This window comes from Sceloporus occidentalis, unplaced genomic scaffold, assembly GCF_023333645.1.
Source record: "Sceloporus occidentalis isolate IW3139 unplaced genomic scaffold, rSceOcc1.0.p SCAF_3, whole genome shotgun sequence".
Lineage (NCBI taxonomy): Eukaryota > Metazoa > Chordata > Lepidosauria > Squamata > Phrynosomatidae > Sceloporus > Sceloporus occidentalis.
In genome coordinates this window covers 220,322,386-220,335,189 of record NW_028316983.1, presented here as the reverse complement: position 1 = coordinate 220,335,189, position 12,804 = coordinate 220,322,386, and the positions used below count along the sequence as shown (strand labels likewise).

The following is a 12,804-nucleotide window of genomic DNA, read 5'->3' as shown; positions in this document are numbered from 1 at the left end:
TGAAAGTATCCTTGTTAAACAATATGTTTGGTTGTTGTATAGAAATTTGTGTGGCTTGAATAGGTAAGCGCTGCCATGTAGAACTGTATAGGAACAAATGGAAAACTGAGTAGGACAGCTTTTAGAAATGTAACTTTTTTGACTATGTATCCTAGAGTCCCCAGCCAACATGGGCAGTTATTTAGAGGTGTAGGAAAAAAGTGACATGGAAGCTGTGAGAACTTTTCTAAGGTGTCAAGGCCACTGACCAGAAGCCTAAATGACCAGTCTAAAGGCTAGGAGGTAAAATATACAGGGTTGAATTAATTTCAAAGCCCCATGACACCTGTACACATCTCCTCAGATTAAGCCACATTGAGTATAGCAAGGCTTGTGCCCAGGTATGTACAATATGTTTAGGATTTGTACCCTAAGTAAGCTGACCTTCTATTTGGTTGAAATCCATGGGTGTATTTAGTTGCAACTTAAGTTCTATCCATTTCTATTATTATTATTATTATTATTATTATTATTATTATTGTTGTCCTTTATTTATAAAGCACTGTACATTTACACAGCGCTGTACATACAATCTTTTTAATTGGATGGTTCCCTGCCCTAAGGCTTACAATCTAAAAAGACATGACGCAAAAGGAGAAGGGAGTGGTCGTGGGGAAGGGGATGAGGGCCAGCAGTTCCTCTCAACCTCCGAGGCCTGGATCAGGGGAGATGGATTGGAGAGAGGACATAGCAATACAGGAAATGATTCAATTTCAATGGGAAGTAGATGCAATTAATGTACAAGGTGATTGTATGAATGTCTTCTCAGAAGGAAGTTCCTCTCAATTCAGTGAGTCTCTTTCTCAGATAAGTGTGGTATAGGACATCCCCTTTTCACTTTTGTCAAAGTGTTAGGTCTGCCCCTATCATTCTGCTGGAGTATGTCGTTCCATAATATATTCTGCAAAATGTTTCAGAAGCCTTTGTATTTGCTTATGTACTTTTGTTTCCCCATCCCATCCATGCACCAAATTTTCCACTAATGACCATTTTGTAGAAAAATGATGTGTGACTTAAAAGGCACTTGGATACACCAGCACTAACAATTGCATAAATGGCAGTATAACAACAATACTGATACTGATATTCACACATTAATATAGGAGACATTTGAGTGATTAGCTGTTTGGTTCGTTTGTATACATAAATCATTCAGGTGGTGGATTATGTATGTATTGTTTGTTTATTTATTTCCTTCCAGCATCTATGACCATCATTTCAGTGAAAGCTGTGGCAGCCATGATAACACTTTCTGTGGAGGGGAACATGCAGTTGACTTACCCTATTTTCTATCTCATGCTCATTCTAATGGTGTTAACATGTGTATTTCAAGTCAAGTAAGTTTTTTAAAAAACCTCTGTATGTGTGTGTAAATATATATGTTCATGTACTAACTTGTTTTCCCATCATCAGCCATATGTGCTAATTTTTATTTAATGCTTAGTCGCATGGTTTAGAAATACAGCCAACTCTTGACAGGTCCTTGCCAAACTCAGTGCTGCTTATTTCAGGCACAGATGCATTATTATGAGTTCACTTCTAGCTTTGATTTATGATCATGATGCTTTATTCTGCTATTAACTAGCCATGCAGGTTTTTCCTAAATGCACTTGCACAGTTCAAGCCAGCTGAGCTTTATTGTCTTCCTGCTGCTTTCTCATTCTGACATTTACTATTGCTCATAGACTCGCTGTCCATCACTAACACCCAGAAATACTTTTTCTAATTCTTCCTCTCATGCTCTGCATTTACAGGTTGTAGCAACACACACTTTCACTTCTTGGCATGATCTCCATAGAACAGATGGAGACTGATGGAGAAATCTTTATTTATTTATTTATTTATTTATTTATTTATTTATTTATTTTGGTTCAGTTATGGAGATGTGAGTATACTAGAGCTGTACTCTAACATAGGACTTTATCACATGGGAGGCAAGTGTACTCCCCCCGTGAATAAAGTACATTTAATCCCATCAATATCCCACAAGACATTATCCCATAAGTAAAGCAGCAAAATTGCACTGCTGGGAAAATCCTGAAAATAAAAAGTGGTGTGATTTTGCCACTTTATTCATGGGATAATGTCCCAATAATGGTGACATCGGGGGACATCATCTGAAAATCATCCCACTCTTGTGGGATATTAATGGAATTAAATGCGCTTTATTCACAGGATTGCTTCCCATGTGATAAAGTCCATAGTTTTTCCCAACCGAATGCCCTCCAAATGCATTGAACTCCTCCTCCTCCATCTATTGCACATGCTGATTGGAGAATGATAGGAGTTGTAGTCCAAGACATTTGGCAGACACTGAATGGGGAAGAATGCTCTAACCCAATGAGATCCTTAAAAGCATTCTTTACTGAACTGGGATTTCTTTTTGAGGTCTACTTCCTGACTGATTAACCTGATTTTGCTGGTTAGAGAGCATAATAATAATAATAAATAAAATAAAAAAATTATTTTTATACCGCCCTTCCATAGATCAGGGCGGTGTACAACATGTTAAAAACACATACAATAAGTGCGATACAATATTAAAACAAATTAAAAACTTAGTCAACCAGCCATCTTGCCGGCAAAAGAGGGAGGAGGCCATCAGGGGCTTTTAAACAGGGAATGCCGATCGAAATAATAAGGTCTTCAAGTCCCTTCTAAACTGGGCCAGAGAGGTAGCCGAGCGGAGCTCTGTGGGCAGCGTGTTCCAAAGGGCCGGGGCAGCGATGGAATAGTCCTCCTTGACGTGGAGGTAAGTCTGGCCCCTGGAACCCTAAGTAATTGCTGCCCAGATGTTCTGAGGGTGCGGGGCGGAATGTATGGGGAGAGGCGGTCCTTCAAGTATCCTGGGCCCAAGCCATGTAGGGCTTTATAGGTCATCACCAACACCTTATACTGTGCCCGGAAGCGAATTGGCAGCCAGTGCAAGTTTTTAAGCACAGGTGTGATGTGGCTGGCCCTGGGAGTACCAGTGACCAACCTGGCTGCCATATTCTGGACCAACTGTAGCTTCCGAGTATGGTATAAGGGTTGCCCCATGTAGAGCACATTGCAGAAATCCAATCTAGAGGTTACCAGAGCGTGTACCACCGTTTCAAGATCCCTCTGGGCCAGGTATGGGCACAGCTGGCGAATAAGCCGAAGCTGATAACAAGTGCTCTTGACCGTCGCATTCACCTGAGATGTAAGGTGAAGCGACGAGTCAAGAAGCACCCCCAGACTGCGCACGGAATCCCTCACAGGAAGCGTGATCCCATTCAGGACAGGTGGAACCACCGCCATTCCTGGACCAGGGGAACCTATCACAAGTACCTCTGTTTTCTCTGGATTCAGTCTGAGTCGGTTTTCCCTCATCCAGCCCATTACTGACTCCAGACAGGCCACGAGAGGAGAGACGCCATCCTCAGTCACTGCATCAGTCGGAGACATAGAGAAGACTATTTGGGTGTCATCAGCGTACTGATAACCCCACGCCCCATGTCTCCGGATGATCTCTCCCAGCGGTTTCATGTAAATGTTAAATAGCATGGGAGACAGAATGGCTCCTTGAGGGACCCCAGTTATGAGGGCCCTCTTATCGGAGCACACGTCTCCCAGCTGCACCATCTGGAACCTCCCAGAGAGGTAGGACCGGAACCACTGGAGCGCAGTGCCCCCGATTCCCACCTCTACCAGGCGCTCCAGAAGGATACCATGGTCTATGGTATCGAAAGCCGCTGAGATGTCCAAGAGCACCAACAGGGACACGCTTCCCCTGTCGATGCCCAGACGGAGATCATCGACCAAGGCGACCATGGCCATCTCAACCCCGTAACCCGCCCGAAAGCCAGTTTGAAATGGGTCCAGATAATCCGTTTCATCCAAGACCGATCTTAAATGTCCTACATTTTGGGCTAAATTTTATCCTACAATTGTACTATATTTTGGTCTAAATTTTGTCCTACATTTTGTCCCGGTTTTTAGTAGAGAATTATGGCAACCCTACTTGCATCCATTGCTACGGGTCCTAGTCCCTGGAGCAGCAGAAAACAAGTTAGCTAGACAGCTGGTTGGTGAATCCAAGCAACAGGATATAAAACAAACTGCTCTAGCAGATCTCCTCTTATGTTCTTAATTGTGGCTTACCTAAAAGCATCCTATGTGCAGATAACAGTGATAAGATTTGAAGCACCAATTTTGCCTCTCACACATTTTGCTACTAGCTTGCTCAAGCTCTTAAAGAATAGCTTGCTACCAAACCTAACTCAAACCTCATCATAGCAATTAATTTAAACAGTCCCCTTTTGCAACATCTTCATGCAAAAGGGTTGTGTTGGATTTCTTCAGGCTGACATTGGAACAAATGGCCAAAAATAATGAGGTGTTTGCAGTGACTTTAAAATCATGACTATCCCATGAATGTGCAGGATTTTATTTTATTTTTAAAGTTCCATGGAGACTGCTCAGCAGTTGCTAAAATAGCCATGCAGTCACTCCTAATGTCTAAAACAGACTAGAAGCTGGTCTGATATATCTTAGGCAATTTGTAGTACTGTTGTATTTAAAAGATGCACAATATTTTCTACTTCAGGTGTAAGGTCTTGATCCAACTTCCTTGGGCTATGGTAGTTTTCCCCAGGTGTTTATGCTTCAGTGGCTTTTTCTTTCTAACCAATCATTGAGTACCTGGATAAAGTTTGTTTGCCTGCATTTACCCAGATAAATAATGACATAATGTAGCATTCCTGTGTTCAAAGTGCTTAACCCATTAATTTACAACAGTTCTGTAAAGCCCAGACTGATTATCATGGGAGTGTAGGAATTCATTTTATATTGGCTCAGATTATTTCCCCAACTAGCATAGTATTTTCTGCTCTGATTTGCAGCATCGCTTTGGGGTCTGAGACAGTAAATCCATACAGCAGGTTTGTGTGTGATGTTGAGAGAGTGATTTGACCTGGTTAGTTTGTGATAGGGTTAGAAAGAATGTTTGACACTGTTTCTTGGTAAAAAAAAAAAAAGGGGGGGGGGCGCGAGACTAGATTCCTGTTGGGGAATTACGAATGTGTAAGCACCGTAGCTACAGTGCTACAAAGTGAATCCTGTCCCAGTTCCCCCAATGCTCACTTACCAGACAATAGCTACTGCAATCAATAGGTGTCAGTTCTCCTGTTTATTGGGAAGCAGCTAATAGACATTCGCACTCCCTCCTGTGAGTAAACTCCAGTGTGACAAGCAGAAGCAGGATCTCTGCAACAATACCCCCTCATGCTGGAGATCACTCATAGAAAGGTGGGTGGGACCACCAGCCAGCTGCTTACAGAACAACAAGGGAACAGATCCCTGTTAATCACAACAGTTGTTGCCCTTTAAGAGGGGACTGGGGGACTTTCATGGTTCCTATGTATCCCCTAAACTAGAGCTACTTAGGGATCAGGAAAATAAAACAGTCACAAGTGCATAACTCTAGGTTACGCATTTGTAATGGCCCAACAGGATCACAGCACAGCTTCCTGCTACTTGGAATAAAAGAAAGAATAATATTGTGGCAAGAATTCTGCACAGTTTTCATCTGACCTTCACACATCCCAGAGTATTTTGAGATATTATACTGGGCAGAAATACACTTTGTATGAGAGAATTGTGGGATTTTGCACCCCAAAACCCTGTTTTCACACAGCCATGCTGGTTTTTGTTCACATTTGCTGTTTTCTCTGCAAAATAAAAACAAAAACACTTTGCAATATGTAAATACTGGGTGAAAACTGCATAGTGGGATCTCAGCCCATGGAAGTTTTTGGCCAGTATATTTGGAGGACACCAGTTTGGGGAAGGCTTGCTTAGGTTTTGTATTCTTATTGACAGGTTTGTAAAAATGCATTATCTTTCTTCTCCTAGGTTCTTGAACCAAGCAATGAAGCTCCATGATCCTGGAGATGTCATTCCAATGAATTACATGTTCTTCACTATTAGTGCTATTTTGGCAGGTCAGTGTACACATCTTAACCAACTCAAAGGCCCCATACAAACAGGCCAAAATAAAGCTGCTTCGGGTCACTTTGGAGATATGCTGTTTAAATGATGCATGCATCCTAAGAATCTGGAAGCTGCACCAAAGCTGCACTCCAGTGCTTAGGAATGGAGTGTGGCTTTGGCGCGACCTCCGGACTCTTAGGACCCATGCATCATTTAAAGAGCATACCTCCAAAGAGACCCGAAGCAGCCTTTATTTTGGCAGTCTGTAACAGGCCAAAGTGTCAGAACTATTTAGCACCCCCTGTTCCCCTGCATCACTTTCAAATAGGAGAGTATTTGAGTATTTGACTAAACCATCCCTATTTATGCATCCTTACGTAAAACCCAGCTCCCGAGTTTCAACCCTTCTTTTTCACTCTGGCTCAGGTCTACTGTGGATCACTCTGGGTCAGGAACCTCATGGCCCTCTGATCCACTTTTCCATGCAATCTTACAAGCCTAGTCAATGTTGAGGTACAAAAGTTCATCTCTCTTATTATTATTGTGGTGGTAGTGGTGGTATTAATTATATCATTCATTCATTCATTCATTCATTCATTCATTCATTCAAATATCACTTTTCCCCCACAACTAGACTCAAGGGGGCTTAACAGACACTAAAACAAATACTGATAAAATCACATAGAAAGTCATATTTAAAGACCTACCAAAATTATTTCTAAAATGGAGTCAACCTACCTCAAACTGTTCAGGCTTGCATTTACTGTATAGCAACCCTATAAATGAAAGACCTCCAAGTGTCCCTGTTATGAACAGCCATGCTAAGATCTTGCAAACTCAGGGATATGGCTTTCTGGACTGAGTCAATCCATCTGTAATGCTAGTGCATTCTTCCCCTTTTCTTGCTGTTTTCCACCTTACCAAACATTATTGTGTTTTCTAATGAGTCATTCTTTTTCATGGTGTGTCCAAAGTACGATGGTCTCAGGTTAATCATTTTGGCTTGTAGGGAGAGTTCAGGCCTGATTTCCTACTGGGCAGCAGCAGTAGGAAGTGACACCAGCTGAGGGTCTCCCAAAGGCAATGGCACTGGCACTTGAGCTGATTTGTGTTAGGATGCCACAGAAGAAGGAATTGGTAAACCGATACTGAATGTCTTTTACATGAAAACTCTATGATGAGACAATCCAAAACCATTTAAAACAAATCCATTAAAAAGACAAAGGACAAGTCAATAAAAGAGCACCCACCATTAAAAGTCTTTGCAATCAGTTCCTAAAAGTCTATGGGAAGAGAAAAGTTTTCACTTAGAAAAATAGCAAAGAGGGAGCCATCCTAGCCTCTCTAAGCAGAATTTTCCAAAGCCTAGGAGAAGCCACTGAGAAGGCACTCTCCTATGTTCCCACCAAACATCCCTGTGAAGGCAGTGGCACTAAGGGAAAGGTCAACATTTGGGAGGCTGAAGGTTCCCCTTCCCTTCTCTAACTTGCCCAAGCAATGGGAGGCAGATAGAGTATTGCCAAATGAGTTGAGTTCTCTTCTGCTCCCAAAGCTCTGAATGACATTGTTATTCTCAGCTAAAGTAAACCCACTGAATCAATGAAAAATATGTAAGTCCTGATTCAGTGTGTCTACTCTAGTTGGAACTAATAGTTGGATTTATGACACTAAGTGGGAAAAGAGGAAGAAAACAGGCAGAAACATTTTCATTAAAAAAAGGTTGGGAGAATTTTTTTAAGAGTGTTGTCCTATAAGAAACTGGAGTGAAGATTTATAAAGGGCAGGTGCAGGTTTAGGTCTAATCAAAACACTGTTTTCCAAGTGAATGGCTGCCAGTCATTCCACTGAGGACACTTTGGCATTGGGGACACTGTCTGGGGCTCCTGAAACTGATGGCTGACCTCTTGTGAAACTTCTTGACTTCCCCTAAACCAGGGTGGCCTGACATTGATTCCTGCTAGGGAGAAGGACTCCTGTGTTCCTGGAAGCAGAGTGCCCAGAGATTCATTGCATGGTTCTCTTCTGCTACCTCTCAGAATGATGAACATTTCCCTGGAGTTTGGAAAAACAGCTAAGCTGGCTGGGTGATTTGAGGACTTACAGTCCAAAACAGTAACTTTCCCAAGCTCAACATTCCCCTTGTGTAATATATAAAATGGCATGATGGAGCCAGAGTTGAGACCTTTTGTCTCATTGATTACAATGGTAAAGAGAAAAAAGTATGTGCTTAACTCCCTTGTTGAAACCAATGGGATTTAAAAGTGCTTACTTGTGGCTGGACCAGGGATCTCTGTGGGGACAAAAATCCAATGTCATCAAAATGTAGTATTCTCAGGGTTGACATTTCCCAACGATACTGTTTTACAGGTTTATTACAGGTACCTGCATTGACATACAATGAATGGTTTTCCCATGCACATGCTGGCTTCTCATTCTTTCTTACCTGCTAAAGTAATTTCAGCAATGATGAAACAAGCCCTTAAGATAGCAACCAGCTGTGCTCTGCAGCAAAGTATATATTTTCTTTCAACAAGCTGTACATACTAGGCTAAAGAGAAGGAATTAAAATGAATCCAAAGCCTATTTTAAGCTATTAAGATTTTATCCTGGGTGAGAACTGTTGAACTAGATATGATTGAAAAGAGACTCCAATTCCCTCAAATTGTATGCTGTGCTAGTGAGCAAAGTGGGACCAATACGCTGCATTTTGCAGTGAGCCAAAAAGTTATTGTTACTATAACTTTTATGACCCCTTTAACACACACAGGGGGCTGTTCTGTCATTGGTTTTTCAGGTGATCTGCATACGAAAATTCCATTAGTTTATGTCAATTACTTATTTGGAGCTTAAAAAAATATGGATTGATTCAGCAGCTGGGTTAAAATAGGCCTATGCTGTATGATCCAGAGGAAAGAGTGACCCAAAACAGCTGTAATGATGTAACCAAATGGAGAATTTGATTCTGTGTGCTTCTGAGCCAACTCCTAAATATCCTTACTCATACTGAATTTGACCTGGATAAAGTCCTATTAAAAACTAAAATGAGGGAACTTAGCCATATATGCCAGGTTTGTTAATGCAAAAATGTTATCGTTATTATTAATTATTGGCCATGGAAAGTGCTCCTCTGCAAATCAATTAGCGTTAGGAAGTGTTCCCAGTCTGCTGGCATATGTGCTTGCCAGCTACATGCAATTATTGGGCATTTAGTAAAATGGAATAACAAGCTGTAAGCGGCAGAAATAAGCATATGCTGTTATCCACAGTCATTATTCTGGTCCAGCCACTCCTGGATTAATGTCAGTGAGGTTATGCCGGATCTGAAGCTTAGCACTCAATTTCTTTAAAATCAATCAGCATGACATTTGGCATGGCAATTCAAACATCAGTCTTTAATTCAGGTGTTCAGAACCTGGTGCCCACTGGATATTTGGCACCACAACTATTTTCCATTGGCCATGCTGGCTGGGGAATGTTGGGAGTTGTAGTTCAACACATCTGGACTACCCCAAATTAAAGGAGAGGGCTGTTTCGGTCAATATATAATGGGTGAGTTAATAAACTAACATTTTCATTTCAGTCATAATTTATTTCCATTTAAACAATGGGACTGAGAATGATGGGCACTTTGTTGCATTGGCGTATTGCTCCCCTCTTACTATATTGTTATTTCTTACCTACCTCTCCCTATGAATTGAGGGAAGGAACAACAATAAATTAAACACATACCATAATTAAAAGAGCGATAAATACAAACTTTATTATTCATAATTTAAAAAAATTGTTTCGTTTTGCCTGTGAAAAACAGAATGAGTTTGGTTGCTGTCAATTTTTTTGCCATTCAAGAGACTATATTGAGATTTTGTCTCAATCCAGGGGCCATATTTTATCATGAATTCCAAGACACAGGCTTGCTGAGTGGTTTCATGTTTTTCTTTGGGTAAGTATGACCTTTGGAAAACTGTTTCCAGGTTTGTGCTAAATGTGTTGATGTTATTGCTTATGTTCGAGATGGTTTTAAATAAAGAAGTACTGTGTAAATTGTGGGGAATTTTCTGAAGGTTCCAGTGTATTGAAGCTTAGCATGAGGACTGGTGGTACGTGGTTAGGTTTTAACATTCCCAATTATATTTCCTATGGAAGAAACGTCAGTTTTCCTTGGAAGGGATAAACCTACCAACAACCAGAACATGCTACATCTGTTGTGCTGCATCATGGGTTATTCACTGAAAATCATCATGGATAGTTTTTATCCATTGTTTTTATCCATTGGTTGGTTTGTTTGTTTTTAAAATAATCTCCAAAATGCTTTTTCTGGGAAATTTTTGGCCCTTCTGTTTTTGGTTTATAAAAACAAAATAAAAATCTTCACATGACATGTAGTTCAAATTTGGGGATATTGGCTAGCATCCTTCATCGCAGGTACATATTCATAACCTAGAATTATGGATCCATAATTGCTCTGTGTTCTGCTCTATTTTATACTCACAATTGTGGCACTATTGCCACAATCATAAATGCCCCTGAAATGATCCTCAAATTCCAAGAAGCCAATGTGAGCGATGGAGGTTTGCAGCACAGTTGAGGTGGGTCCTTCAGAACAATGCAGCCAGCCCCCTCCAACCTGTGAGCATTTGTTTCTCCTTGTCACATTGCAGCTTGTGTGTGGAAGGGGTCTGGCTGTATCATCCAGAAGCCCCTGACTCAGCGTCCCCATAGATTTCCATTGAATGAAGCAGCTCCCTGGAATTTTAGGTGGTTTCGGTGACCAGTTCCTTGGTCATTCGTAGCTAACATTTACATAGCTCATTCCCAAAAACCTACCAGGGTTTCTGGGATCCTATTTAGTAAATAACAAGATATGAAACTAGGACCATTTTATATTTACATAGCTATGAATGTGATACAGGAGCTTGGCCAACATTTAAAACTGTGCAGGCTACAGAATGGCTACATTTTTGGATCTAATTCCGTGTGGCTATTGCAACAAAAATGTGACCCTGGGGAATTAAAATGTCCTGGCCTGGTGCACGAGGGTTAAAAACGTGAGACTCAAAAGACCATTTTGTATTTGACTAAGTCAATCTGGTTGCTACATGGTGGCAACCTATGCCAGTTTTTGTGGCTAATGCTTCTCATGTGGTGGAAATAATGTGGGGGGGGGGGCAGTCTAGCTTCTAAATCATAAAAGTTAATGTCAGAAGGGACCCCAAGTAACTGAGATCATTCTATATGTTGTCTTTACCCAAAGGTCTACTTTTAATGCAAGGGATGATGAGACCTGATTTCATGACTTTCACAATGCTTCTACAGGTGTTTTCTGTCATTTGTTGGCATATTTATACTCACCAGGAACAGAGGCGAGGAATGTTTGACAAGCCTTTATATTGACTATGGACACATTCCTGGTAAGTTCTGAACCTGGAAATATTTTGCCTGTCATCCTTAGTCATGCAACTGAAAACCATCCATTAATGGAATAGTTGAAGAGAAAAACCACATCACATGCTTCTTCCCATCAGTTTTTATAAAAAAAATAATTTTCACTTAATCAATTTTCCTATTTTCACTTGATATTTTTAAAGAAATAATCTTGAATTATTTCCATTCCATTGCCACAATCTATCATAGACAAATAAAGTAAATCTTGTGGTGAGGAACCTTTTAAGGGAGAAACAATTAAACATGTTAGATTTGATTCATCATACTTGCTCTGAGCATTTTTTTTCCATTTTTTAAAATTCCATAGGGAAGAAGATGAAGCAAAAAATACAGCCAGATTCAAACAGCTTATCCTATGGCTCTTTGTATAATGAAGGTGATTCTGTGAAGACTCAAAGCTAAGAGAAAAGAGCACCTTAAATTCCAGTTAACAAGAAAAACCTTCAATGTATTGGCTTTATATTCAACACCACCCTTTTATCACACATGTTCATTATGTGTCAAGTTATTTTATTCTGACAGCTCTTATGGCTATTTAATCCTCTTTGGGGATCCCCTGACTATCACAAATACTTTGCAACCTAAGCCAGCTATTGTGCTTGGAAAAAAAGAAAGCAATCATTAAATGGATCTGGGTGTTTCCCATGTGCAATGGTCCTTTTTGTGCTTGCTCTTTTTTCTGTTTCTTTTTTCTTTTCTTTTCTTTCTTTCTTTTTTTTTTTTTTGCAACCAAATATGCTAAGACAGAGATACAGCTGGGTCACATGCTGGTTGGTTTCAACATACAGTCTCACTGATTTCCATTTCAATAGAATAAGATACAGAGAGCAAATCAGAGTTATGCCTGATGCCACTTCAGCCAGAGCATGTTTGTTCACTCTGTGGGTTGAATCTAGTGTTATTAACGTGGCTTAAAAGTACTCCTGTTGAAGTCAGTAGGATAAGCTGGTCATGCATATAGCAGAGACTATGGCGCGTTACAAACTGCCATATAGGGACGTCCTCAGGATGTCCTAGATTTAAAAAGGGGCGTCACTTCTTGACACCCCCAAGCCTAATACGTCCTGAGGACGTACAAGATGGCGGCGCCCCATCTACATGGGGGCCGCCATGATGGCATCATGAATGCGCCACCTCCAAACAAGGCGGCGCAGACGCTTACTGTGCCCTTTCATCAGAGCAGGAAGGAGCTCCGAAACTGAGCTCCTTCCTGGTCTTGCATTGCTGGGCGCAGCCTTTAGATGGCTGAGCCCAGCGACGCAAGGGAGAAAGGGGCCAAGCAGCCCCTTTCTCTTCCTCCCCGCCACCGCAGGGTGTCCTTGGGGCTTCAAGCCCCAAGGACACCCCTTTCCAGGTCTTGGGGAAGGG

The 12,804-nt window shown here is 41.1% G+C and overlaps 1 protein-coding gene across 2 annotated transcripts in view; it reads left to right on the top strand.

The window, feature by feature from the left end:
• Positions 1–12,076, top strand: part of NIPAL2 (NIPA like domain containing 2) — a 38,185-nt gene extending 26,109 nt beyond the window's left edge. For both annotated transcript variants that reach the window (XM_089518927.1, XM_089518926.1), the window contains 5 exons: positions 1,241–1,376; positions 5,917–6,005; positions 9,871–9,934; positions 11,308–11,402; positions 11,744–12,076. In XM_089518927.1, coding sequence (XP_089375053.1) covers positions 1,241–1,376; positions 5,917–6,005; positions 9,871–9,934; positions 11,308–11,402; positions 11,744–11,838 — 479 coding nt within the window. In that variant the 3' untranslated portion in view covers positions 11,839–12,076. The remainder of the gene's footprint in view (positions 1–1,240; positions 1,377–5,916; positions 6,006–9,870; positions 9,935–11,307; positions 11,403–11,743) is intronic.
• The last annotated feature ends 728 nt before the right edge of the window (positions 12,077–12,804 follow it).